This window comes from Bubalus bubalis, chromosome 18, assembly GCF_019923935.1.
Source record: "Bubalus bubalis isolate 160015118507 breed Murrah chromosome 18, NDDB_SH_1, whole genome shotgun sequence".
Lineage (NCBI taxonomy): Eukaryota > Metazoa > Chordata > Mammalia > Artiodactyla > Bovidae > Bubalus > Bubalus bubalis.
The window spans coordinates 63,505,295-63,532,668 of NC_059174.1; the positions used below are offsets into that span (position 1 = coordinate 63,505,295).

The window sequence follows — 27,374 nt, forward strand, 5'->3', positions numbered from 1 at the left end:
GGGTGTGAGAAAGGATTTGGATTTGCCAAGGGAAGATTTCATGCAAGGATGGGCACAATAAAGGACAGAACGGGTATGGACCCAAGACAAGCAGAAGATATTAAGAAGAGGTGGCAAGAATACACAGAGCTACACAAAAAAGATCTTCATGACCCAGATAATCCCGAAGGTGTGATCACTCACCTAGAGCCAGACATCCTGGAATGTGAAGTCAAGTGGGCCTGAGGAAGAATCACTATGAACAAAGCTAGTGGACGTGATGGAATTCCAGTTGAGCTATTTCAAATCCTCAGGCATGATGCTGTGAGAGTGTTGCACTCAATAAGTCAGTAAATTTGGAAAACTCAGCAGTGGCCACAGGACTGGAAAAGGTCAGTTTCCATTTCAATCCCATAGAGTGTTCAAACTACTGCACAATTGCACTCATCTCACACGCTAGCTAAATAATGCTCAAAATTCTCCAAGCACTCTTCAACAGTACATCAACCATGAACTCTCAGATGTTCAAGCTGGATTTAGAAAAGGCAGAGGAACCAAACATCAAATTTCCAACATCAATTGGATCATTGAAAAAGCAAGAGCATTCCAGAGAAACATCTACTTCTGCTTTATTGACTATGCCAAAGCCTTTGACTGTGTGGATCACAAGAAACTGTGGAAAATTCTTGGACAGGAATACCAGACTTCCTGAGCTGCCTCCTGAGAAATCTGTATGCAGGTCAGGAAGCAACAGTTAGAACTGGACTTGGAACAAAGGACTGATTCCAAATCGGAAAGGAGTACGTCAAGGCTGTATATTGTCACCCTGCTTATGTAACTTATATGCAGAGTACATCATGAGACAAGCTGGGCTGGATGAAACACAAGCTGGAATCAAGATTTGCAGGAGAAATATCAATAACCTCAGACATGCAGATGACACCGTCCTTATGGCAGAAAGCGAAGAAGAACCAAAGAGTCTCCTGATAAATGTGAAGGAGGAGGCTTAAAAATTTGGATTAAAACTCAGCATTCAGAAAACTAAGATCATGGCATCCGGTCCCATCCTTTCATGGCAAATAGATGGGGAAACAGTGGAAACAGTGAGAGAATTTATTTTCAGGGGTGGCGGTAGGGCTCCAAAATCACTGCAGATGGTGACTGCAGCCATGAAATTAAAAGACTCTGGCTCCTTGGAAGAAAAGTTATGACCAACCTAGACAGCATATTAAAAAACAGAGACATTACTTAGCCAACAAAGGTCCAGCTAGTCAAAGCTATGGTTTTTCCAATAGTCATGTATGGATGTGAGAGCTGGACTTAGAGCTGAGAGGTGAAAAACTGATGCTTTTGAACCCTGGTGTTGGAGAAGACTGTTGAGTGTCCTTTGGACTGCAAGGAGATCCAACCAGTCCATCTGAAAGGAAATCAGTCCTGAATATTCATTGGAAGGACTGACGCTGAAGCTGAAACTCCAATACTTTGGCCACCTGATGTAAAGAACTGACACATTTGAAAAGACCCTGATGCTGGGCAAGATTGAAGGCAGGAGGGGAAGGGGACGACAGAGGATGAGATGGTTGGATGGCATCTCTGACTCAATGGATATGAGTTTGAGTAAACTCCGGGAGTTGGCGATGGACAGGGTGGCCTGATGTGCTGCGTTTCATGGGGCCTCAAAGAGTCTGACACGACTGAGCAACTGAACTGAACTGAACTGAACCCATAGATGCAAGAAGTAGATGAATGGATTGACAAGGGTAAGGGAGGAGGTGGGCAGAGAATGGGGAGGGACTTTTCATGATTCACATTTTGTTCTTGGGGTGATGAAAAGAGTTGGAAGTAGACAACATTGACAGCTGCACAAAACTGTGACCGAACTCGGTGGAAGAAGATCGTACACTTTAGAAAAGAGTCAAAATTGTATGTTGTGTGTTTCATGACCATAACAAGTATGTGATCAGGAACTTGATTCTCTTTGGATCCTTTTGAGTGTCCGTTCCTTGGAGCTAATAAATACCTTGGTGACAGCAAGTAAATGTTTTGTGTGGACAATCTGTGCTTAACATTTCCAACGTCCCTATACTACATGGAATTCAGTGTTTAAATAGTCTTCCTCATATTTTTATTCCCCAGAAGAATCACGACTGAGAGCCTTGCCTGGTGGCTTGTCTTGACCGAACAATATAAAACCTGGCATTGCTGTTCATATCCATTTGAGGAGTCTCACACACTGCAAATTTCTTGAAAGTACAGCAAAGAACAACATAGTCCCAGACTACAGAAGTCAAAATCTAGGGAGACTTTCAGACATTTCAAAGTTTATTTCCCGAAAAGGTGGATGTCAGAAGAATGATGGATGGACTAATGTCCATTCAATATGAAAGAGTGTAGCAGTGAGGGAATGGTATTGGGTATTGGGATGAGGAATGTAGAGGAGATGGAAGGGTGGAATAAAATGAAACTAGTCCTGTTCATTTATCTTTTGCCCCCATTCTTCTGAACAGTGAATACGTTGCTGATGAAAGGTAGAGGAAATCCCTTTACATAGGGGTGAATTGTCATGGGCTTCTAGAAGCATGTGCTCAACATTTTGCTAGTAAATTCCTCAGTCACTATGGCTAAAGAATGTACATTTTTTGTGGGGTCATGGAATAGTCCTAGACCACTGTTATCAGAACCACCAGTGTCTGCACCACACCAAAGCGTACTTACTGAAAAGGCAGACTGCCACCCCAAAAGTGGCACGTTCCTTGCACAACATTCCAGATTCTGACTTCATCCGAGATCTTGACATGCGGAATATTAAAAAGGGTTGTTTAGTCGCTGAGTTGTGTCCAACTCTGTTATTCCATGGCCCACCAGGTTCTTCTGTCCATCGAATTTTCCAGGCAAGAATACTGCAGTGCGTTGTCCATTTCCTTCTGCAAGACATCTTCCAAACCCAGGGAGTGAACCCACGTCTCCTGCATTGGCAGGTAGATTCTTTACCCCTGAGCCACCAGGGACGCATAGGCGAACCAAACTGGTTAAAACTTTCAAATACCTATGCTTTGACTCCTTCCAACTCTCCAGGTAAATGAAAAAAGTATATTCTAGACCAGGAAAATCAATCTTACTGCCAAAAAGTGCACGGGCTTCCCTGGTGGTAAAGAATCTGCCTGCAATGTGGGAGACCTGGCTTCGCTCCCTGGGTTGGGAAGATCCCTTGGAGAATGGAACAGCTACCCACTCCAGTCTTCTGGCGTGGAGAATTCCATGGACGGTATATCCACAGAGTCACAAAGAGCTGGACATGACTGAAAGACTTTCACTTTACTTCTTTCCCAGCTGAGCCACAAGGGAAGCCCAAGAACACTGAAGTGGGGAGCCTATCCCTTCCCCAGCAGATCTTCCTGACCCTGGAATTACTCCAGCGTCTCCTGCATTGCAGGCACATTCTTTACCACCTGAGCTATCAGAGAAGTCTACCACAAAACCAACATGGAGGCCTCTTGTATAAATTGGGTTTTTTCTAGTGGAGTGTCCTTGTGAAACTGGAACCATGGATAAACTGGATTATCTAAAATGAGGTCATATAAATGGCTTGACCCGGCCTTACACAATCACTGTGCTGATGGGGTAACAAGCAGGGACCCTTGCCATTTCCCCCGGCTCTCTATAAATAGAGATGTTTCAGACCCAGACACGCACTGATAGCCAGTCATCGACTTGAGGAGGCTGAGGGCAAGAGGGCTCAAAGGAGGTAAGTGATGAGTGAGAACGTCTAAGGAGAAGGTTTGGGAAGCAATACAGAAGGAGGTGGTGGGTTTCGGAAGGCGGGTTTTCTACTCACCTTGCATCAGCTCAAAGACCTTGTGAAAGCAGTGGATCTCCCTTAAACGGTTGACTGCCGAGCTCTCTGTGAGGGGGGAAGAACGGACTTGAAACATGTAAAAGGAACTTTGGAAATATAACGGAACACGGATCCTTCGCTTGCATAAAAGACATTTTAATTAAGAGGTCTTTCAGGCTCCCCTTTCCTGCCTCCATCTGATTTATAGGTTTATAAATCACCCTGATTTATAGGGTGTTGCCACCCTCCATGCGGTGGTGTGGTGTGGTGCATTTATTCCACAAGGCTTTCTGAACCTTGGCCCCCTGGACTAAGCAGAGATGTTCATCTGTGTTCATTTGTGTTACCCCACACACAAAAACCTCTCGGATCTACAGAGGAGAACGATATTGTCCCAATTTCCATTTCAGAAAACCGACCCCGGACTTTTGTCCTTTTAGAAATCCGAATCCAAAAATGGGCAGCATGGACTCCTACGAGCAGGTCCAAAAGGGACCCCTGAAGCTCAAAGGAGTCACAGAGCTTGATGTGACCAAGCGGAAGAAGAAAAAGGGCAGAGACAAGGCAAAACTCCTGGAAACGATGGGCAAAATCCAGAAGAACTAGGAGGAGGAGCTGAGGCACCACCTCGATAAGCGGACCCCAGCCCAGGTGGCCTTTGAGAAGGTGCAGGAGAAGCGACAAATGGAGAGGATCCTGAAGAAAGCATCCAAAACCCACAAGCAGAGAGTGGAGGACTTCAACAGACACCTGGACATGCTCACGGAGCACTATGACATTCCTAAAGTCAGCTGGACCAAGAAGCCGCCCCACTCAGGAGATGGAGTGTTGTCCAGGGGAAGCAGGAAGCAGAGTTGGGGTCATCTCTGGAGCCTTTGGAAACATTCTTTTACACACATCCTTTTGAGTCTTCTGCTGAGCCCGTGCTTATCAAAGTAATGGGCCCTTATACTGGAACTGCATTTAAGAGAGATGGCCCTTTAACTCTAAATTAAAAAAAAAAAAAGTGTAACATCCATGTCCAATGGTTCATGCAGCCACCAGACCTGTGTGTTCACCAGGAGACCCACATGGGCAAGAAGCCCTACAGCAGTGATCTCTGCCCCAATAAGTTCCCCCACGACTCTATGCTGCATGCTCACCAGAGGGCCCACACCCAAGAGAAGCCTTTCTGCTGTGAGCACTGTGAAAAAGCTTTCAACCACAGTGGGAACCTCAGTGGTCACACTCTGGGCTCGAGCCCTACATGTGCCCCGAGTGTCACTGGCCTTCTGCTCCCTGGGGTCTCTCAAATCCCACCAGGAAACCCATTCGGAACCACTGGCCCAGGACCCTGCCCGTCGGGTCCAAGTCCTTTCTGCTCCAAGAAGGAAATTCACAATGATTTGTCACTTCTCTAACACAAAGGGTGGATGACATGTGAAGAGCTTAGGAGGATATTGGGTCCGGGGGGGTTAAATTTATATGAATGTGGAGGATATTTGAGTGATGGCTTATTTTTCCCTTTGGATTTTGTTTTCTACTTTAGTGTAGCCTGTTTCAATAAGTTTTTGCTTTCTTTTGTTATTCTTCTACTGAAAGCATGTCTCATTAGTTATCAGTACTTCATCATGAAACTGAGCCTGTTGACTGCCTTCCTGTTAGGCCGCACTTCACTGTAAAACTGCATGTTCCTGGCACAGAGGCCAGGCTCTCCAGTGGAATTTAAATTTCAAATAAACACATTTCTGTCAAAGAGTGTCTGAGTAGTTTCTAAGACTTTTCTACAGGGAATAGGTGATAGCCGTGGTTTTGCCTACATCGCTGTTACTATGCTGAGATAGATTGACTCACTCCATACTTGTTCGGGGATTTCTTCCCGAGGTGTTTCGAACAGGAAGTCTTCCGAAAGAGATAGGTGTCATTCTTCTTTCCTATAGGTGTACAACTTCTACTCTTCAAAAAGGCTACTTAGAAATCGGGTTTTCTCACACCTTAGCTCATCAGCTGATTTTAGAAAAGCCTTTTAAGCCTTATCTCACAAGAACAGAAAAGACGAGAGGAGTCAAACCGATCTGGCTCCCACCACCATGTCTCTGACTGCGTCAAACCCTCCAGGCAGTGAGACCAAAAATTCACGAGATCATTGAAACCAGTCCGTTCACCCCAAAGTGCAGTCCCCAAAGTCCAAAATCAATGAAATCCAAAAGGAAACCGAGGGATTTCCCGCGCGGCCCAGCGGGTGAGACTCAGCGCTCCCGCGGCAGGCGGCGTGGTGTCCTTCCGCCGTCTGGGAACTGAGACCGCACCTGCCTCCCTGCTTGGCCAAAAACAGAACAACAACAAAAATACACAGAACCTGTCGCTAAATCACTATGGAGGCCTCTTTAGCAAATCGTGGTTCTCCTGAGCGAGTTTCCGTGGGCAATCGAATCCCTGTGATTAAGTAAAGAGGGATTATCTAGAACGTTTCGCCCCGCCCTCACCGAATCCATGCGCCGATCGGGTAACAGGCCGAGAGGGCCGGCGTTTCTCCAGCGCGAAAGAGAGACGTGTCTCCGCCAGCCGAGTTTGAGAGCGAGTCCCCAACTGAGGAGGACCGAGGCGAGAAGGCTTCAAGGAGGTAATTGATGGGAAGTGTCTAAAGAGAACGCTAGAGAGTCAGGGCCCGTGGAAGTGGGTTTCAGTAAGTCCTGGCTTTCTGTTCCCCTTGCATTCGCTCAGAGACCGTGTGAAATCCACCGATCTCCTCCGGCCACACATAAACCGTGGTTCATTTGTGGAATCTTCTGTGAGATGAGATTGTTTCCACACTCCATGGTGTCGTGTGGGGTGGTTCATTTTTCCAACAAGGGCTTTTAAGCACCGCCCTGTGGACAGTTGTGACCACACAGTTTCTTGTAGTATAAGATGGATGTTGGAGGAGTAAGAGAATGGATTCTTGTCCCTGGTGTGAAATTCTGAGGGGGGAATACTGCCCAGTATTGGGATGAGGGATGGTAGGGTGGATGAAAATAAAACTAATTGGCTGCATTCTTTTTTCTTTTTTGCCCCCTATTTCTGAACACTGAATCTATTCCTGAGGAAAAGCAAGAGGAAATTCCTTTCGATCGGGGTCAGTTGGGCACCGACTTCTAGAAGCATTTGCCCAGAGTCCTACTGAAAAGCTCTACAGTCGGTATGGCTGAGAACCAGACAAGGGGTCGTGGCCCCGTCGCGGACAGCCCCGGAGCAGAGTCGCCGGCGTCTGCGCCAGGCCAAGACACCCGAAGGGAAAACCGCGACTCAGACCTGGAAGAGTTGCGCGTTCGCTTCAGAACGTTTATCAGCTCGGACGAATCCGACCCCATGAAGGCTCTGAGGAGGCTCCGTGAACTCTGCGGGCTGTGGCTGAGGCCGGATCTTCACACCAAGGAGGAGATGGTGCTGGAGCAGTTCGTGATGTGCGTGCCGCCTGAGATCCAGGTCTTAGTCAAAAGTAGTGGTGCCGAGACTTGTAAGCATCTGGAGGAGGTGCTGAGAAAGAAGCAGAAACTGACGAAATGGGTGAGTAGGACCCGAGTGACCCTGTGAGACAGGGAACGGTGGGATGAGGGGCTGGGAGCTGGGAGATGAAGCAGAAGGATCAGAGGGCTTGGCTCTAAATCAGTGATTCCCAGAGGGGTGAGCACTTGCCTGTGGCATCACTGGAGATGTTTCTGTTGATCCTCACTTGGAGGGTGTTGGTCTTTCAAATGTCATTCCCAGGAGGTGGGCTCCTAGGGTGGGATACACAATGAATACCTTTTTGGATCTTGTGAAGGGAGACTGATCCTATTTGAATTTTTCCTCACAGGCTGTAGTGCGTGTCCAAGGCGAGGATGTTTTGATGCCCGTCTCGGGTGTTGAGATGTTAGGATCTGAGGTCAGTGAGGGGCACAGTGAGGGAGACCGAGCCAGGGAGCCCCAGCCTACAGTCAGTGTCATCCCTCCAGACGAGGGCCAGCAGGAAAGCCAAGACGGGCAGCATCTGCCAGGAGCCAAGGACCTGTCGAGGGGGCAGGTGAGTGTGATGTCCTGACCTCCAGTCTGGGAGCAGGTAGAAGGGGGTCGGGTGGGGGTGGCTGCGGAAGTAATTGGGAGAACTGGGCAAAGGACAGGAATGGACCCTCTGCCTCCAGGAATTCCCATGGATGCATTCCGTTCCCGGCCGTTTTCCAGACAGTGTGAGAATGAAGACAGTCCATCTTTCATAGTCCTTCACCATGAAAGCTTGTGGCCCTAAGCATGAGGGCAGAGGAGTCCTGTTTCCACGGGATGGTGCTGGGTCAGTTCATCAGGCATAAGTGCACTCACAGCGGTTTCACCCATGATGGATTTCATCAGAGGCACTTAATATTGGGGGATATTGTAAACACCTTGAATTGCATAACAAGTTCCCCGTTGGAGTCATTTTCCCCCTCAGATTTTGGAGTATGTCTGGAGAGAGTGGATTTTTTTGAAATGTGAATCGGGGGAGGACATGCTACTGATTTCTCATGAATAGAGCTATATAGTATAGAACAGAGCTATGTAGTATAACAGCTACACTGCTTATCATCTTATTATACCCCAGGCCACCTTCCATGACAAAGACAAATCCAGGCAAGGTATCAGCAAGTGGTGAAGTCAGGAGCCCTAGAGCCAGAATCCTCTGCTTTCAGATTCAGGGCCTGGAGACTGTGACATGAGGTGGAGAGATAGGTGCAAAGATAATTGGCAGTGCCAGCTGTGAAGTCTGGACTTTTGCCAGAGGTGGTCGGTATAGATCAAGGACTGACATGGGAATCAGAAGAGGATTGCCAATCAGGGTGATGGGAAGCAGTCAGGGCATCTCCCCCAAACTGATATTCAGAAAGCTGGAGTGTGAGATCAGGGTACGAGGCGGGTGGGGAAAGAGGAGACAGAGATTGCCGTGGGCTAAGGCAGTGGGATTGACTCTGCTTGGTTGCCCCTTGTCAGGACCAGAAAGCTCTCCCGCCAGAGACCATTCCTGAAACAGGTGAACTGGAGGGTCAGACGCCCTCCAAGGAGAACTTGGAGAAGGACCTGTGGGAAGACACAGGAGTGACAAGAACCCTTTCGTCTCAAGAGCCTGAACTTCTGCAGAATCGTGGTGAGTATTAAAAACTTGGAGACCACAGGAGTTACTGACTGCCTCCATTCATGTCCAGGAAGGGGTACCCAGCATTTCCATCCCTTGTTGTTGTGGGGTAGGAGTTGGTTCTCCAATGCCAACCTTCTCCATCGTCAACATTCCAGAGAGTTTCATCAGCTAGACTCTTAGGTAGTTTGGTTGCTAGGAAGTCTGTAGCCAAGATTATGGATGGTTCCAATGAGGCCGGCACCATGGAAAATGCTCCTTGATAAATATGGTGCTGAATGTCTTCTTTCAGCAGATTCTGGGAGGGCAGAGAGAGAGGAGAGAGTCCCCCGGAAGGAAGTGATACTTCAAATGTGGCTCTGAACCCTTTGCTCTTGTGTTCCAGAGAGAGATGTTTTCACTCCGAGTGGATCCAGACGAGGTCCTCTGAAGAATCGCAGACATGTGAAAAGGAAGCGGGAGAGCAGTCCCACTTGCCAAGACGTGGGTCAAGAGGCAGCCACGTGTTTGGACCAAGGAGAGTTCTCAGGACAGCTTGGGTCCCATTCCTTTGGTGCATTTGGCACCATGCGACCCACCAGTCTTCCTGAGGGAGCAGAAACCCCGGGACGGGCACCCTCTGAATGCAAGGTGTGCAAAAAGAGCTTTCCTTGTCAATCTCAGCTTACCCTGCACCAGAGGACACACACAGGAGAGAGGCCCTTTCAATGTGACGTCTGTGCCAAAGGGTTCATACAGCCTTCAGACCTGCGGGTTCACCAGCGGATCCACACTGGTGAGAAGCCCTACAGCTGTGGTATCTGCCTCAAGAAGTTCGCCCACAACTCCACGCTGCGCGCTCACAAGAGGACCCACACCCAGGAGAAGCCTTTCCGCTGTGAGCAGTGTGACAGAGCTTTCGGCCACCGAGGGAACCTCAACGTTCACCTACGCACCCACTCTGGGCTCAAGCCCTACGTGTGCCCCGAGTGTCACAGAGCCTTCCGTCAGCTGGGGACTTTCAAACGCCACCGGAAAATCCATTCCAGATGACTGGCTCAGGACCCTGCCCTCAGGTCCAGGTCTTTTCTGTTTTAATGAGAAAATTGAGAATGATTTGTCACCTGTGTGATACAAAGTGGGATGACAGGGGAAGGGCTTAGGAGGATCGTGGAACCCAGTGGGGTTCCACTCACGTAAATTAGGATATTTGTGTGAATTAGGATACTTGAGTGATGACATTTTTCCCTTTGGATTTTGTTTTCTACTTTGCTATAGACTATAGTTTTCTTTTTCATTTGTGTATTTTCAATTGGAGGAGAATTGCCTTACGATGTTAGACTCTGGTTTTCTTACATGTTTTCGCTTTGTGTTGTTCTTTTTCTTCCAATGAAGCTGTGTCTCACTGGTTATCAGTACCTCATCATCAGAGTGAGGCTACTGCTGATTGCCTTCTTGTCAGGTGTGATTTCCTTTTAAAATAGGATGCTCCTAGCAGGATGGCTAGATTAAATACAGGATCACCAGTGAAATTTAAATTTCAAATAAACAAACACATTTTGATCAAAGAGCTGTGTGTTTTCTCTTCTAAGACTTTGCTACAGGTAGGTGATAGCCATAGTTTTTTCAATGTGGCCATTATTATGTTGAGATATGTTCCCCTTATACTAGTTTGGATACTGCTTCCTTAGGTATTTAGATAAAGAAGGCTTCTTAAATTGATAAGTGTCATTCTTTTCCCCTCCTGCTGCTGCTGCTGCTAAGTCGATTCAGTCGTGTCCGACTCTGTGCGACCCCATAGACGGCAGCCCACCAGGCTCCCCCATCCCTGGGATTCTCCAGGCAAGAACACTGGAGTGGGTTGCCATTTCCTTCTCCAATGCATGAAAGGGAAAAGTAGGAGTGAAGTCGCTCGGTAGTGTCTGACTCTTAGCGACCCCATGGACTGTAGCCCACCAGGCTCCTCCATCCAGTCCCTAGACTACTAAACAGTGACTTTAATGCGGAGGGAAAGCAGAGGAAATTCATTTCCATAGGCATCAACTGGGCACCCACTTCTAGAAGCATTTGCTCAGAGTCCTACTGGAAATTTCCTCCATCAATACGCCTGAGGACCAGACATTTTTTCCGGGTTGTGGACACATCACAGACAGCCCTGGGGCAGAGTCACTGGCGTCCGTGCCATCCCAGGACACACTCATGGAAGACTCAGACTGTGACCAGGAAACCTGGCACGTCCGGTTCAGAACATTTAGCAGCTCAGAGGAGTCCGACCCCATCGAGGATCTGAGGAGACTCCGTGAACTCTGCCATCTGTGGCTGAGGCCGGATCTTCACACCAAGGAGCAGATGATGGACAGGCTGGTGCTGGAGCAGTACATGTTCTGCATGCCCCTGGAGTGCCAGGTCCTGCTCAAAGAAAGTGGGGTGCAGAGTTGCAAAGCCCTGGAGGACGTGCTGAGAAATAAGCAGAAACCCAAGAACTGGGTGAGTAGGACCTTAATGATGGGTGTAGGAGGAGGAGACACGTGCAAGCTGCAGGAATCACAAGATAGGACCTGTGGGTTTGGATTTGTATCAGTGATTCCCAAACAGGTGAGAGAAGTTCACAGTTGGGCAATTTGGGAGATTCTTTGGTTGTCTCAACTCAAAGGCTGTCGATCTTTTACACCAAATGGGAGCTTCTATCGTCAATGCCATTGGATGCCTGAGAGCTACATTCCAGGTCTTATAGAGACTGATCTTGATTGATTTCTCCCCTCACAAACCATAGTCTGCATACAAGGGCAGAATATCCTGTGCGCGATCCAGACATTGAGATGGTTGAAGCCAAGGCCAGTGACATGGATGATGAGAGAGGCCCATGCGGGGAGCCCCAACCCCCCACAAAGGTCATACCTCCAGAGGATGGCCAGGAGGGAATCCAAGAGCTGCAGAATCTGGAAGGAGCCACGGACCTGTCTCGGGAGCAAGTGAGAGCATGGAAACAGGTAGAAGGGAGTCAGGTGGGTGTGGCTGTTTGAGGAATGGGGAGGTTCGGCAAAGGACAGGAATGGACGCATTGCTTCCAGGAATTCCAGTGGATGCAATCAGTTCCTAAGCATTTTTTCTAGTCAGTGTGAGAATGAAGCTAATCCATCTTTGTCCCTCTGCCATGAAAGCCTCTAGTCTTAGGAGTGGGGAGAAAGGAATCCTGTCTTCCTGACATGATGCTAGGTTCAGTTTGCTGCAGGTAAATGCACTGACAGCTGATTTACCCACGGCCACTTTGCCCAAGGGCACGTCATATTTCAGAATATGATCATTCCTTGCAACTGAAGGAGTGACTCCAAAGTGGACTCATTTTGCCCCCTAGTAGACATTGGGCTTCCCTGGAGGCTCAGATGGTGAAGAATCTGCTGACAATGCAGGAGACCTGGGTTCGATCCCTGGGCCAGGAAAATCCCCTGGAGAAGGGAATGGCTACCGACTCCAGTGTTCTTGCCTGGAGAATCCCATGAACAGAGGAACCTGGCGGCTATAGTCCATGGGGTTGCAAAGTGTCAGACATGACTGAACGACTAACACTTTCACTTTCAGACATTGAAGAATGAATGGAAGACAGTTGATTTGTTCAAATAAGGTTGGGTATGGGCTCTTGCTGCTGCTGCTGCTGCTGCTAAGTCGGTTCAGTCGTGTCCAACTCTGTGTGACTCTATAGCCGGCAGCCCACCAGGCCCCACTGTCCCTGGGATTCTCAAGGTAAGAACACTGGAGTGGGTTGCCATTTCCTTCTCCAATGCATGAAAGTGACAAGTAAAAGTGAAGTCGCTCAGTCATGTCGAACTCTTCATTATCCCATTGACCGAGCCTACCAGGCTCCTCTGTCCATGGGATTCTCCAGGCAAGAGTACTGGAGTGCTATTGCCTACTCCGTGGGTATGGGCAGGGGATACTACTGACTTTCATGGAGTAGAGACCAAGAATACTGGTCATCAATTTCCTATGTACCGGGTAACCACCATTACAAAGATGCATGCATGCAAAGTCTCCAACAATGATGGAGTCAAGTGAGCTAGACCTAGAGTTCTTTACTTCCAGAGTCAGGGTCAGGCAGAAGTGGGTATGATTTGGAGAGACCTATGCATAGAGAAGTCCGAGTGCCAGTGTGATGTCCTGATTTGATTGCAAGATACGGTCTGAATAGATCCAGGACAGTCTTGGGTATCAGGAGATGATTATCAATCAGGGTGATGGGTGGACCAGAAGAAGTCAGGGCATATCCCCTAAAATGACATGAAGAAAGCTGGAGTCTTAGATCACGATACGAGGCAGATGGGGAAACAGGAAACAGTTTTCCATGGACTGAGGTAGAAGGGTTATTGACTCTGCTTGTTTATCCCTTGTCAGGGCCAGAGAGCTCTCCCGCCAGAGACTGTTCCTGAAACAGGTGAGCTGGAGGGTCAGACGCCCAGGGAGAACTTGGAAAGGACCTGCTGGAAGACAGGGGAGAAACAAAAACGCTTCCGTCTCAAGCACCTGAACTTCTGAAAGGTCCTGGTGAGTATTCAAAACCATGAAATTCAGCAGAGTTAGTGACTCCGTCCTATGGTGGCATGCAGCTGGGTAGCCAGCATCACCATGCTTGGATGGGTGGGGTGGAGATCATTGTCCAGTGCCAACCTTCTCCATCATCAACGTCCCAGAGCCCCACAGTCCAAGCTCTTAGCTTGGTTGCTTGATGGGAACTTCTCAGCCAACATCAGGGTTCCTGTGAGGCTGGCAGCACAGAAAATGCTCCTTGTTAAGTGTGGTTCTGAATCTCTTTCAGCGGATTCTGGGAGCGTAGATAATCCCTAAGCTGTGATCACTCACCTAGAGCCAGACATCCTGGAATGTGAAGTCAAGAGGGCCTTAGGAAGAATCACTATGAACAAAGCTAGTGGAGGTGATGGAATTCCAGTTGAGCTATTTCAAATCCTCAGACACGATGCTGTGAAAGCGTTGCCCTCAGTGAGTCAGCAAATTTGGAAAACTCAGCAGTGGCCACAGTGCCCCGCCCTCCACAGCTGTTGCAGAAGGAAATGGCAACCCAGTCCAGTACTCTTGCCTGGAAAATGCCATGGACGGTGGAGCCTAGTAGGCTACAGTCCACAGGGTCGCAAAGAGTTGGACATGACTGAGCAACTTCACTTTCACTTTCAACAGTTGCTGGCATCGAAAATAAAGCTAACTTTCCTTTCCCCCAACCTGGCCTCTGTATTGGCTTTTAAGTGCGAGCAGCCAGACACCAATATCTATTACAATATCATCCCTGAGTTTGCCGCCCCAAATTCCCAGGCTAATTAATAGAAGAAAACGCTGATTCTTTAAAAAGAAATACTTTATTTTCTCCATTCTGCTCCAAATGACCTCTCTTCATTTCTGCTGGAGGAGAGCCAGGTGGGATGAAAGAATGCTACCTTGAAGAATCTTTTCAAACACAGACACCCTAGAATCTCAGTGTTCAAAAGGGCATTAATATTACATTACCTAACAGTTCATAATTCCAAAAGAATACAGTTACTTTAAATGCTCGAGTGGATGCTCAGTCGCTTCAGTCATGTCCGACTCTTTGCAACCTAACAGACCACAGCCTGCCAGGCTCCTCTGTCCACGGCATTCTCCAGGCAAAATACTGGAGTGGGTTACCATTCCCTTCTCCAGGGAATCTTCCTGATGAGGGGATCGAACCTGGGTCTTCTAGGCTGCAGGTGGATTGTTTACCGCTGAGCTACTGGGGAAGCCTTACAGAGGGTCGATATTCCACATAATAATGGCATGTAACAAACCGCTGCTATCATCTACTCCATATAAAAATCTTGGGGATAGGGTGGGATGATTTGGGAGAATGGCACTGACACATGTATAATATCATGTATGAAACGAGTCGCCAGTCCAGGTTCGATGCACGATACTGGATGCTTGGGGCTGGTGCACTGGGACGACCCAGAGGGATGGGACAGGGAGGGAGGAGGGAGGAGGCTTCAGGATGGGGAACATGTGTATACCTGTGGCAGATTCATGTTGATACATGGCAAAAACAATACAAGATAGTAAAGTTAAAAAATAAAATGAAGAAAAAAAAATCTTTGAAGGGGAAATACACAGGACACTTATTTGACAGAAATGTCTTTGTTTATTAGAAATTTAAATTTCACTGGTGATCCTCTTTTTCATCTAGACACTCTGCTAGGAGCATCCTATTTTACGATGAAATCTTCCCTAATGGGGGGACAATCAGCAGTGACCTCAGTTTCACAAAGAAGAAAACTAACGAGACCTGCATTCACTGAAAGAAGAACAACACAAAGCCAAAACTTATCACCAAAACACAGGCTACACTAAAGTAGAAATCAAATTCTGAAGGGAAAGAATTCACACCTAATTCATGTGAATGGAACCCCATCGGGTTCCAGTATGATCGTAAGTTCTTCACATGTCACCCTTTCATTGTATCACATAAGTGACAAATAATCCCGAATTTCTTTCTCGAAGCAGAAGGCACTTGGACCTGAGGGCAGGGTCCTGAGCCAGTCATCTGGAATGGATTTTCCGGTGGCGTTTGAAAGTCCCCAGCTGACGGAAGGCACTGTGACACTCGGGGCACACGTAGGGCTTGAGCCCAGAGTGGGTGCGTCGGTGAACACTGAGGTTCCCTCGGTGGCCGAAAGCTCTGTCACACTGCTCACAGCGGAAAGGCTTCTCCTGGGTGTGGGTCCTCTTGTGAGCGCACAGCGTGGAGTCCTGGGTGAACTTCTTGAGGCAGAGATCACAGCTGTAGGGCTTCTCGCCAGTGTGGATCCGCTCGTGAACCCGCAGATCTGAAAGCTGTATGAACACTTTGGCACAGATGTCGCACTGAAAGGGCCTCTCTCCTGTGTGTGTCCTCTGGTGCAGGCTAAGCTGAGACTGATAAGGAAAGCTCCTTTTGCACACCCTGCATTCAGAGGGTGCCCGTGGGGGTTTCTGCTCCCTCAGGAAGACTGGTGGGTCCCACGGTGCCAGATGCACCAACAAATGGGACCCACGCTGTCCTGAGAACTCTCCTGGGTCCAAACACGTGGCTGCTTCTTGACCCACATCTTGGCAAGTGGGACTGCTCTCCCGTTTCCTTTTGACATGTCTGCGATTCTTTACAGGACCTCGTCTGGATCCACTCATAGTGGAAACGTCTCCCTCTGGAACACAGGAAGAAAGGGTTCAGGAGACACATTTTAAATATCAGTTTCTTCTTGAGGATTCGTCTCTCTCCCTATGCTCCCAGAATCCCCTGAAAGAAATTCAGCACCACACTTAACAAGGAACATTTTCTGTGCTGCTGGCCTCACTGGAAACCTGATGTTGGCTGAGAAGTTCCCATCAAGCAACCAAGCTAAGAGCTTGGACTGTGGGACACTGGAACGCTGATGATGGAGAAGGTTGGCACTGGACAATGATCTCCACCCACCCATCCAAGCATGGTGATGCTGGCTACCCAGCCCCATGCCACCATAGGAGGGAGTCACTAACTCTGCTGAATTCCACGGTTTTGAATACTCACCAGGACCCTTCAGAAGTTCAGGTTCTTGAGATTGAAGGGTTTTTGTCTCTCCCCTGTCTTCCAGCAGGTCCTTCTCCAAGTTCTCCCTGGGCGTCTGACCCTCCAGCTCACCTGTTTCAGGAACAGTCTCTGGCGGGAGAGCTCTCTGGTCCTGACAAGGGACAAACAAGCAGAGTCAAAGCCATTTACCCTAGTCCATGGAAAACTGTTTCCTGTTTCCAATTCTCCCTCATATCTTGATCTAAGACTCCAGCTTTCTTCATGTCATTTTAGGGGATATGCCGTGACTTCTTCTTGTCCACCCCATCACCCTGATTGATAATCATCTCCTGATACTCAAGGCTGTCCTGGATCTATACAGACTGTATCTGGCAATCCAATCAGGACATCACAGTTGGCACTCTGACTTCTCTATGCATAGGTCTCTCCAAATCATACCCACTCCTGCCTGCCCTTGACTCTGGAAGTAAAGAACTCTAGGTCCAGCTCTCTTGACTCCATCACTGTTGGAGACTTTGCCTGGATGAATCTTTGCGATGGTGGTTACGCAGTAGATAGGAAGATGACGACCACAATTCTTGGTCTCTACTCCATGCAAGTCAATAGCATCCCCTGCCTATACCCAACCTTATTTGAACAAATCAACTGTCTTCCATTCATTCTTCAATGTCTGAAAGGGAAAGTGTTAGTCGCTCAGTCGTGTCTGACTCTCTGCAAACCCATGGACTATAGCTGCCAGGTTCCTCTGTTCATGGGATTCTCCAGGCAAGAACACTAGAGTGGGTAGCCATTCCCTTCTCCTGGGGATCTTCCTGACCCAGGCATCGAACCCAGGTCTCCTGCATTGTCGGCAGATTCTTCACCATATGAACCACCAGGGAAGCCCAATGTCTACTGGGGGGCAAAATGAGTCCAATTTCGAGTCACTCCTTCAGTTGCAAGGAATGATCATATTCTGAAATATGACATATGAAATATGAAATATGAAATATGACTTTGCCCTTGGGCAAAGTGGCCGTGGGTAAATCAGCTGTCAGTGCATTTACCTGCAGCAAATTGAACCTAGCATCATGTCAGGAAGACAGGATTCCCTTCTTCCCACTCCTAAGACTAGAAGCTTTCATAGGAGAGGGACAGAGATGGATTATCTTCATTCTCACACTGATTAGAAAAAATGCCTAGGAACGGAATGCATCCACGGGAATTCCTGGAAGCAATGGGTCCATTCCTGTCCTCTGTCAAATCTCCCCATTCCTCCAGCAGCCACACCCACCTGAGTCTCTTCTACCTGCTTCCACTTTCTCACCTGCTCCCTAGATAGGTTCATGGCTCCTGGCAGATTCTGCAGCTCTTGGCTTCCTTCCTGGCCATCTTCTGGAGGTATGACCCTTGAGGGCGGTTCGGGCTCCCCGCATGGGTCTCTCTCATTGTCCATGTCACCGGCCTTGGCTTCAGTCATCTCAATGTCGGGATCACGCACGGGATATTTCTGCCCTTGTATGCAGACTATGGTCTGTGAGGGGAGAAATCAATCAAGATCAGTCTCTATAAACCTGGAATGTAGCTTTCAGGCACCCAATGGCATTGACAATAGAAGCTCACGTTTGGTGTAAAAGGTCGACATCCTTCAAGTTGAGACAGCCAAAAGTATCTCCCAAATTGCCCAACTGTGAACTTCTCTCACCTGTATGGGAACCACTGATACAGATCCAAACCCGCAGGTCCTATCTTGTGATCCCTGCAGCTTGCACGTGTCTCCTCCTCCCACACCCATCACTAAGGTCCTACTCACCCACTTCTTGGGTTTCTGCTTATTTCTCAGCACGTCCTCCAGGGCTTTGCAACTCTGCACTTCACTTTCTTTGAGCAGGACCTGGAACTCCAGGGGCATGCAGATCATGAACTGCTCCAGCACCAGCCTGTCCATCATCTGCTCCTTGGTGTGAAGATCTAGCCTCAGCCACAGATGGCAGAGTTCACGGATTCTCCTCAGATCCTCGAATGGGTCGGACTCCTCTGAGCTGCTAAATGTTCTGAACCGGACGTGCCAGGTTTCCTGGTCACAGTCTGAGTCTTCCATGAGTGTGTCTTGGGGTGGCACGGATGCCGGTGACTCTGCCCCAGGGCTGTCTGTGTCCACAACCCTGAAAAAATGGCTGGTCCTCAGCCATATTGATGGAGGAAATTTCCAGTAGGACTCTGAGCAAATGCTTCTAGAAGTGGGTGCCCAGTTGAAGCCTATGGAAATAGATTTCCTCAGCTTTTCCTCAGCATTAAAGTCAGTGGTGAGCAGTCTAGGGAGACAAAAAAAAAAAAGAGAAACAATGGTTACATTTTTTTCCACCCTTCTGTCTCCCCTACATCCCATATATTGGACACCATTCCTCAACTCATTCAATATTTCATAAAACTGTCTGGTCAGAAATGACCATAGGGCTTCCTTGGTGGTCCAGTGGCTAGGAATCTGCCTGCCAATGCAGGGGGACATGGGTTTGATCCCTGATATGGGAAGACACCGCCTGCCTCGAAGCCTGTGCACCACAACTCTTGAGCCTGAGAGGGGCAACTACTGAACCCGAGCTGTAGACTCCCAGCTCTGCCACGGGAGAAGCCACCACAATGAGAAGCCCATACCCCTCAGCTAGAGAGTAGTCCCCACTAGCTATGACTAGAGAAAGCCCTCACAGCAAAGAAGACCCAGCCCAGCCAAAATCAAGGAATTAAAAAACTTAAAACTAATAATAAACATATATGTAGTTTTTAAATGGCCATAGGGTGCCGCTCAGAAAGCCCTGAAGAAAACCAGCCACCTCACAGCAACATGTGTGGAAACATTCTTCTCCCCTGGCAGAAGACCTGGATTAACCATTGTTAACGTGGGGTTAGAGGAAGATCTCCTGTCACAAGGTCTCCCAGTTAATGTAAGATGAACAGAAAGCAACATCTTTCTGAAACCCACCCGTGTGTCCTGATTTCTAGCCATCCTCCTTGGACATGCCCACTCATCACTTACCCCTTCCAGGTCTCTTGCCTTCAGCCTCCTCAGGTCAGGCACTGGCTCTCGAAGTGTGTCTGGAGCTGAAATGTCTGTATTTATAGAGACTTGGGTGAAACTCCAGGGGTTTCTGGCCATAACCTCATCATCCCAGTGATTGGATAAAGGGCATGGAAGGAACCACTTGGATAATCTGGGTAGATTCCATTTCCTGTGGAGACTCCAACAGGACTAACCATTAAAGAGGCCACCATATTGGTTTGGCAGTAAACTTTCTCTAATGTATTTTATTTACTTTAGACTTCATGGATAGCATTTCTTGGGGAAACAGATTGATTTTCCTGATCTAATGAATTTTTTCTCTCTGCTTGGAGACTGTGAAGCAGTCCAATAATTGTAATCCGATGGTTGTAATCAAATTGGGTTACCTAATCTTGTTTCTTTTCTCATGAATTAAGTCATCAAAGACTTTTGTCTACTTTCAGCTGATGAGACCAACTGTAAGAAACCATTTTAGAGAGGCATCACAGAAACCAGAGGTTGTACACCAGTAGGGAAAAAGAGGAGAAGGCAATGGCACCCCACTCCAGTGCTCTTGCCAGGAAAATCCCATGGATGGAGGAGCCTGGTGGGCTACAGTCCATGGGGTCGCTAAGAGTCAGACACTACCAAGCGACTTCACTCCCACTTCTCCCTTTCATGCATTGGAGAAGGAAATGGCAACCCACTCCAGTGTTCTTGCCTGGAGAATCCCAGGGACAGGGGAGCCTGGTGGGCTGCCATCTATGGGGTCGCACAATGTCAGACATGACTGGAGCAACTTAGCAGCAGTTAGCAGCAGCAGGGGAAAAGAATGACACTTATCAATTTAAGAAGCCTTCTTTTTTTAAATACCTAAGGAAGCAGTATCCAAACTAGACTAGTACAAAGGGAACATATCTCAACATAATAATGGCCACATAGACAAAACCATGGCTATCACCTACTGTAGCAAAGTCTTAGAAGAGAAAACACACAGCTCTTTGATAGAAATGTTTGTTTATTTGAAATTTAAATTACACTGGTGAACCTGTATTTAATCTAGCCATCCTGCTGCTGCTGCTAAGTGGCTTCAGTCGTGTCCGACTCTGTGAGGCCCCATAGATGGCAGCCCACCAGGCTGCCCCATCACTGGGATTCTCCAGGCAAGAACACTGGAGTGGGTTGCCATTTCCTTCTCCAATGCATGAAAGGGAAAAGTGAAAGTGAAGTCGCTCAGTCGTATCTGAGTCTTAGCGACCCCATGGACTGTAGCCCACCAGGCTCCTCCATCCATGGGATTTTCCAGGCAAGAGTACTGGAGTGGAGTGCCATTGCCTTCTCCAGCTGTCCTGCTAGGAGAATCCATTTTACAACGAAATCACACCTGACAAGTAGGCAATCAGCAGTAGCCTCACTCTGGTGATGAGGTAATGATAACCAGTGAGACACAGCTTCATTGAAAGAACAAGAAAAACACAAAGCGAAAACATGTAAGAAAACCAGAGTCTAACATCGTAAGGCAATTCTCCTCCAACTGAAAATACACAAATGAAAATGAAAACTATAGTCTATAGCAATGTAGAAAACAAAATCCAAAGGGAAAAAAAAGTCATAACGCAAATATCCTAATTCACTCAAATATCCTAATTCACGTGAGGGAACCCTGGGTTCCACGATCCTCCTATGCCCTTCCCCTGTAATCCACACTTTGTATCACACAGGTGACAAATCATTCTCAATTTTCTCATTAAAACAGAAAAGACCTGGACCTGAGGGCAGAGTCCTGAGCCAGTCATCTGGAATGGATTTTCCGGTGGCGTTTGAAAGTCCCCAGCTGACGGAAGGCACCGTGACACTCGGGGCACACGTAGGGCTTGAGCCCAGAGTGGGTGCGTCGGTGAACATTGAGGTTCCCTCGGTGGCAAAAAGCTCTGTCACACTGCTCACAGCGGAAAGGCTTCTCCTGGGTGTGGGTCCTCTTGTGAGTGCGCAGCGTGGAGTTGTGGGCGAACTTCCTGAGGCAGACATCACAGCTGTAGGGCTTCTCGCCAGTGTGGATCCGCTGGTGAACCCGCAGGTCTGAAGGCTGTATGAACCCTCTGGCACAGATGTCGCATTGAAAGGGCCTCTCTCCTGTGTGTGTCCTCTGGTGCAAGGTAAGCTGAGATTGACAAGGAAAGCTCTTTTTGCACACCTTGCAATCAAAGGGTGCCCGTCCCGGGGTTTCTGCTCCCTCAGGAAGACTGGTGGGTCCAACGGTGCCAGATGAACGAATAGAATGGGACCCAAGCTGTCCTGAGAACTCTCCTTGGTCCAAACACGAGGCTGCCTCTTGACGCACGTCTTGGCAAGTGGGACTGCTCTCCCGCTTCCTTTTGTTACGTCTGTGATTCTTCAGAGGACCTCGTCTGGATCCACTTGGAGTGGAAACGTCTCTCTCTGGAACACAAGAGGAAAGGGTTCAAGGGCCACATTTGAAGTATCACTTCCTTCCTAGGGACTCTCCCCTCTCTCCCTGCCCTCCCAGAATCTTCTGAAAGAAGAGACTCAGCAACATATTTATCAAGGAGCATTTTCCATGGTGCCAGTCTTATTGGAACCATCCCTAATCTTGGCTACAGTCTTCCCAGCATCGAAACTACCTAAGAGTCTAGCTGATGAAACACTCTGGAACGTTGATGATGGAGAAGGTTGGCATTGAAGACCCAACTCCTATGCCACAACACCAAGGGATGGAAATCCTGGGTATCCCTTCCTGGACATCAGTGGAGGCAGGCAGTACTTCCTGTAGTCTCCAGGTTTTTAATACTCACCATGATCCTGCAGAAGTTCAGGCTCTTGAGACGCAAGGGTTCTTGTCACTCCTGTGTCTTCCAGCAGGTCCTTCACCAAGTACTCCTTGGAGGGCGTCTGACCCTCCAGTTCACCTCTTTCAGGAATGGTCTCTGGCGGGAGAGCTTTCTGGCCCTGACAAAGGGCAACCAAGCAGAGTCAATCCCACTGCCTTAGCCCACGGCAAGCTCTGTCTCCTCTTTCTCCACCCACCTCGTACCCTGATCTCACACTCCAGCTTTCTGAATATCAGTTTGGGAGATATGCCCTGACTGCTTCCCATCACCCTGATTGACAATCCTCTTCTGATTCCCATGTCTGTCCTTGATCTATACCGACCACCTCTGGCAAAAGTCCAGACTTCACAGCTGGCACTGCCAATTATCTTTGCACCTATCTCTCCACCTCATCTCACAGTCTCCAGGCCCTGAATCTGAAAGCAGAGGATTCTGGCTCTAGGGCTCCTGACTTCACCACTTGTTGATACCTTGCCTGGATTTGTCTTCGTCATGGAAGGTGGCCTGGGGCATAATAAGATGATAAGCAGTATAGCTGTTATACTATATAGCTCTGTTTTATACTATATAGCTCTATTCATGAGAAATCAGTAGCATCTCCTCCCCCGATTCACATTTCAAAAAAATCCACTCTCTCCAGACATACTCCAATATCTGAGGGGGAAAATGACTCCAACGGGGAACTTGTTATGCAATTCAAGGTGTTTACAATATCCCCCAATATTAAGTGCCTCCGATGAAATCCATCATGGGTGAAACCGCTGTGAGTGCACTTATGCCTGATGAACTGACCCAGCACCATCCTGTGGAAACAGGACTCCTCTGCCCTCATGCTTAGGGCCACAAGCTTTCATGGTGAAGGACTATGAAAGATGGATTGTCTTCATTCTCACACTGGCTGGAAAATGCCGGGAACGGAATGCATCCATGGGAATTCCTGGAGGCAGAGGGTCCATTCCTGTCCTTTGCCCAGTTCTCCCAATTACTTCCGCAGCCACCCCCACCCGACCCCCTTCTACCTGCTCCCAGACTGGAGGTCAGGACATCACACTCACCTGCCCCCTCGACAGGTCCTTGGCTCCTGGCAGATGCTGCCCGTCTTGGCTTTCCTGCTGGCCCTCGTCTGGAGGGATGACACTGACTGTAGGCTGGGGCTCCCTGGCTCGGTCTCCCTCACTGTGCCCCTCACTGACCTCAGATCCTAACATCTCAACACTCGAGACGGGCATCAAAACATCCTCGCCTTGGACACGCACTACAGCCTGTGAGGAAAAATTCAAATAGGATCAGTCTCCCTTCACAAGATCCAAAAAGGTATTCATTGCGTATCCCACCCTAGGAGCCCACCTCCTGGGAATGACATTTGAAAGACCAACACCCTCCAAGTGAGGATCAACAGAAACATCTCCAGTGATGCCACAGGCCAAGTGCTCACCTATCTGGGAATCACTGATTTAGAGCCATGCCCTCTGATCCTTCTGCTTCATCTCCCAGCTCCCAGCCCCTCATCCCACCGTTCCCTGTCTCACAGGGTCACTAGGGTCCTACTCACCCATTTCGTCAGTTTCTGCTTCTTTCTCAGCACCTCCTCCAGATCCTTACAAGTCTCGGCACCACTACTCTTGACTAAGACCTGGATCTCAGGCGGCATGCACATCACGAACTGCTCCAGCACCAGCCTGTCCACCATCTCCTCCTTGGTGTGAAGATCCGGCCTCAGCCACAGCCCGCAGAGTTCACGGAGCCTCCTCAGAGCCTTGATGGGGTCGGATTCGTCCGAGATGCTAAACGTTCTGAAGCGAACGCGCAAGTCTTCCAGGTCTGAGTCGCGGTTTTCCCTTCGGGTGTCTTGGCCTGGCGCAGACGCCGGCGACTCTGCTCCGGGGCTGTCCGCGACGGGGCCACGACCCCTTGTCTGGTTCTCAGCCATACCGACTGTAGAGCTTTTCAGTAGGACTCTGGGCAAATGCTTCTAGAAGTCGGTGCCCAACTGACCCCGATCCAAAGGAATTTCCTCTTGCTTTTCCTCAGGAATAGATTCAGTGTTCAGAAATAGGGGGCAAAAAAGAAAAAAGAATGCAGCCAATTACTTTTATTTTCATCCACCCTACCATCCCTCATCCCAATACTGGGCATTATTTCCTCCTCAGAATTTCACACCAGGGACAAGAATCCATTCTCTTATTCCTCCGACATCCATCTTATACTACAAGAAACTGTGTGGTCACAACTGTCCACAGGGCAGTGCTTAAAAGCCCTTGTTGAAAGCTTTTTCACAGTGCTCACAGCAGAAAGGCTTCTCTTGGGTGTGGGCCCTCTGGTGAGCATGCAGCATAGAGTCGTGGGGGAACTTATTGGGGCAGAGATCACTGCTGTAGGGCTTCTTGCCCATGTCGGTCTCCTGGTGAACACACAGGTCTGGTGGCTGCATGAACCATTGGACATGGATGTTACACTTTTTTTTTTTTAATTTAGAGTTAAAGGGCCATCTCTCTTAAATGCAGTTCCAGTATAAGGGCCCATTACTTTGATAAGCACGGGCTCAGCAGAAGACTCAAAAGGGTGTGTGTAAAAGAATGTTTCCAAAGGCTCCAGAGATGACCCCAACTCTGCTTCCTGCTTCCCCTGGACAATACTCCATCTCCTGAGTGGGGCGGCTACTTGGTCCAGCTGACTTTAGGAATGTCATAGTGCTCCGTGAGCATGTCCAGGTGTCTGTTGAAGTCCTCCACTCTCTGCTTGTGGGTTTTGGATGCTTTCTTCAGGATCCTCTCCATTTGTCGCTTCTCCTGCACCTTCTCAAAGGCCACCTAGGCTGGGGTCCGCTTATCGAGGTGGTGCCTCAGCTCCTCCTCCTGGTTCTCTTGGATTTTGCCCACTGTTTCCAGGAGTTTTGCTTTGTCTCTACCCTTTTTCTTCTTCCGCTTGGTCATGTCAAGCTCTGTGACTCCTTTGACCTTCAGGGGTCCCTTTTGGACCTGCTCGTAGGAGTCCATGCTGCCCATTTTTGGATTCGGATTTCTAAAAGGACAAAAGTCCGGGGTCGGTTTTCTGAAATGGAAATTGGGACAATATCGTTCTCCTCTGTAGATCCGAGAGGTTTTTGTGTGTGGGGTAACACAAATGAACACAGATGAACATCTCTGCTTAGTCCAGGGGGCCAAGGTTCAGAAAGCCTTGTGAAATAAATGCACCACACCACACCACCGCATGGAGGGTGGCAACACCCTATAAATCAGGGTGATTTATAAACCTATAAATCAGATGGAGGCAGGAAAGGGGAGCCTGAAAGACCTCTTAATTAAAATGTCTTTTATGCAAGCGAAGGATCTGTGTTCCGTTATATTTCCAAAGTTCCTTTTACATGTTTCAAGTCCGTTCTTCCCCCCTCACAGAGAGCTCGGCAGTCAACCGTTTAAGGGAGATCCACTGCTTTCACAAGGTCTTTGAGCTGATGCAAGGTGAGTAGAAAACCCGCCTTCCGAAACCCACCACCTCCTTCTGTATTGCTTCCCAAACCTTCTCCTTAGATGTTCTCACTCATCACTTACCTCCTTTGAGCCCTCTTGCCCTCAGCCTCCTCAAGTCGATGACTGGCTATCAGTGCGTGTCTGAGGCTGAAACATCTCTATTTATAGAGAGCCGGGGGAAATGGCAAGGGTCCCTGCTTGTTACCCCATCAGCACAGTGATTGTGTAAGTGCGGGTCAAGCCATTTATATGACCTCATTTTAGATAATCCAGTTTATCCATGGATCCAGTTTCACATGGACACTCCACCAGAATAAACCCAATTTATCCAAGAAGCCTCCATGTTGGTTTTGTGGTAGACTTCTCTGATAGCTCAGGTAGTAAAGAATGTGCCTGCTATGCAGGAGACGCTGGAGTAATTCCTGGGTCAGGAATCTCTTCTGGGGAAGGGATAGGCTCCCCACTTCAGTGTTCTTGGGCTTCCCTTGTGGCTCAGCTGGGAAAGAAGTAAAGTGAAAGTCTTTCATTCATGTCCAGCTCTTTGTGACCCTGTGGATATACCGTCCATGGAATTCTCCACCCCAGAAGACTGGAGTGGGTAGCCGTTCCATTCTCCAAGGGATCTTCCCAACCCAGGGAGCGAAGCCAGGTCTCCCACATTGCAGGCAGATTCTTTACCACCAGGAAGCCCGTGCACTTTTTGGCAGTAAGATTGATTTTCCTGGTCTAGAATATACTTTTCTCATTTACCTGGAGAGTTGGAAGGAGTCAAAGCATAGGTATCTGAAAGTTTTAACCAGTTTGGTTCGCCTATGCGTCCCTGGTGGCTCAGTGGTAAAGAATCTACCTGCCAATGCAGGAGACGTGGGTTCACTCTCTGGGTTCGGAAGATCTCTCGCAGAAGGAAATGGACAACGCACTGCAGTATTCTTGCCTGGAAAATTCAATGGACAGAAGAACCTGGTGGGCCATGGAATAGCAGAGTTGGACACAACTCAGCGACTAAACAACCCTTTTTAAAATTCCGCATGTCAAGATCTCGGACGAAGTCAGAATCTGGAATGTTGTGCAGGGGATGTGCCACTTTTGGGGTGGCAGTCTGCCTTTTCAGTAAGTATGCTTTGGTGTGGTGCAGACACTGGTGATTCTGATAACAGTGGTCTAGGACTATTCCATGACCCCACAAAAAATGTACATTCTTTAGCCATAGTGACTGAGGAATTTACTAGCAAAATGTTGAGCACATGCTTCTAGAAGCCCATGACAATTCACCCCTATGTAAAGGGATTTCCTCTACCTTTCTTCAGCAACGTATTCACTGTTCAGAAGAATGGGGGCAAAAGATAAATGAACAGGACTAGTTTCATTTTATTCCACCCTTCCATCTCCTCTACATTCCTCATCCAAATACCCAATACCATTCCCTCACTGCTACACTCTTTCATATTGAATGGACATTAGTCCATCCATCATTCTTCTGACATCCACCTTTTCGGGAAAAAAATGTTGAAATGTCTGAAAGGCTCCCTAGATTTTGATTTCTGTAGTCTGGGACTATGTTGTTCTTTGCTGTACTTTCAAGAA

General features: G+C 48.3%; 3 protein-coding genes and 2 pseudogenes across 7 annotated transcripts; 2 read left to right on the forward strand and 3 right to left on the reverse strand.

Moving 5' to 3' along the window:
* Positions 1-3,644: 3,644 nt before the first annotated feature.
* On the forward strand, positions 3,645-5,549 carry LOC123330324 (annotated as a pseudogene).
* Positions 5,550-5,969: 420 nt separating this feature from the next.
* LOC112580171 (zinc finger and SCAN domain-containing protein 5B-like) lies at positions 5,970-10,457 on the forward strand. Of its 4 annotated transcripts, none has more exons than XM_045163373.1 (5): positions 5,970-6,479; positions 6,878-7,339; positions 7,629-7,835; positions 8,774-8,927; positions 9,301-10,457. In XM_045163373.1, the coding sequence occupies exons 2-5, from the start codon at positions 6,974-6,976 to the stop codon at positions 9,945-9,947; spliced, it is 1,374 nt and encodes a 457-aa protein (XP_045019308.1). In that variant the 5' UTR covers positions 5,970-6,479; positions 6,878-6,973; the 3' UTR covers positions 9,948-10,457. The 4 variants fall into 4 exon arrangements, with proteins under 4 accessions (XP_045019308.1, XP_045019307.1, XP_045019309.1 ...); XM_045163372.1 differs by having other exon boundaries at positions 5,970-6,416; XM_045163374.1 differs by having other exon boundaries at positions 5,970-6,416; positions 6,884-7,339.
* A 4,574-nt stretch (positions 10,458-15,031) lies between these two features.
* LOC112580147 (zinc finger and SCAN domain-containing protein 5B-like) lies at positions 15,032-18,584 on the reverse strand. 2 transcript variants are annotated; one of them, XM_045163379.1, is made up of 4 exons: positions 18,248-18,584; positions 17,762-17,968; positions 16,567-16,606; positions 15,032-16,093 (listed from the first exon to the last, which is right to left on the reverse strand). In XM_045163379.1, the coding sequence occupies exons 1-4, from the start codon at positions 18,533-18,535 to the stop codon at positions 15,450-15,452; spliced, it is 1,179 nt and encodes a 392-aa protein (XP_045019314.1). In that variant the 5' UTR covers positions 18,536-18,584; the 3' UTR covers positions 15,032-15,449. The 2 variants fall into 2 exon arrangements, with proteins under 2 accessions (XP_045019314.1, XP_045019313.1); XM_045163378.1 differs by having other exon boundaries at positions 16,456-16,606.
* A 2,139-nt stretch (positions 18,585-20,723) lies between these two features.
* On the reverse strand, positions 20,724-24,341 carry LOC112577651 (zinc finger and SCAN domain-containing protein 5B-like). Its single transcript, XM_045163370.1, has 4 exons — positions 23,873-24,341; positions 23,376-23,582; positions 22,285-22,438; positions 20,724-21,910 (listed from the first exon to the last, which is right to left on the reverse strand). Exons 1-4 carry the CDS (start codon positions 24,248-24,250, stop codon positions 21,264-21,266), a joined length of 1,386 nt encoding a protein of 461 aa, XP_045019305.1. The 5' UTR covers positions 24,251-24,341; the 3' UTR covers positions 20,724-21,263.
* A 427-nt stretch (positions 24,342-24,768) lies between these two features.
* On the reverse strand, positions 24,769-25,948 carry LOC123330330 (annotated as a pseudogene).
* Between the last annotated feature and the right edge of the window lie 1,426 nt (positions 25,949-27,374).

Coding starts and splice junctions, on each gene's coding strand:
- LOC112580171 (XM_045163371.1), top strand. CDS start 6,974: ATGGCTGAGAACCAGACAAGGGGTCGTGGCCCCGTCGCGGACAGCCCC. Junction 7,340..7,628: donor AGCAGAAACTGACGAAATGG/GTGAGTAGGACC, acceptor TTTTCCTCACAG/GCTGTAGTGCGTGTCCAAGG. Junction 8,928..9,300: donor TGAACTTCTGCAGAATCGTG/GTGAGTATTAAA, acceptor CTTGTGTTCCAG/AGAGAGATGTTTTCACTCCG.
- LOC112580147 (XM_045163378.1), bottom strand. CDS start 18,535: ATGGAAGACTCAGACTGTGACCAGGAAACCTGGCACGTCCGGTTCAGA. Junction 17,969..18,247: donor AGCAGAAACCCAAGAAGTGG/GTGAGTAGGACC, acceptor CTCCCCTCACAG/ACCATAGTCTGCATACAAGG. Junction 16,607..17,761: donor TGAACCTATCTAGGGAGCAG/GTGAGAAAGTGG, acceptor GTCCCTTGTCAG/GACCAGAGAGCTCTCCCGCC.
- LOC112577651 (XM_045163370.1), bottom strand. CDS start 24,250: ATGGCTGAGAACCAGACAAGGGGTCGTGGCCCCGTCGCGGACAGCCCC. Junction 23,583..23,872: donor AGCAGAAACTGACGAAATGG/GTGAGTAGGACC, acceptor TTTTCCTCACAG/GCTGTAGTGCGTGTCCAAGG. Junction 21,911..22,284: donor TGAACTTCTGCAGGATCATG/GTGAGTATTAAA, acceptor CTTGTGTTCCAG/AGAGAGACGTTTCCACTCCA.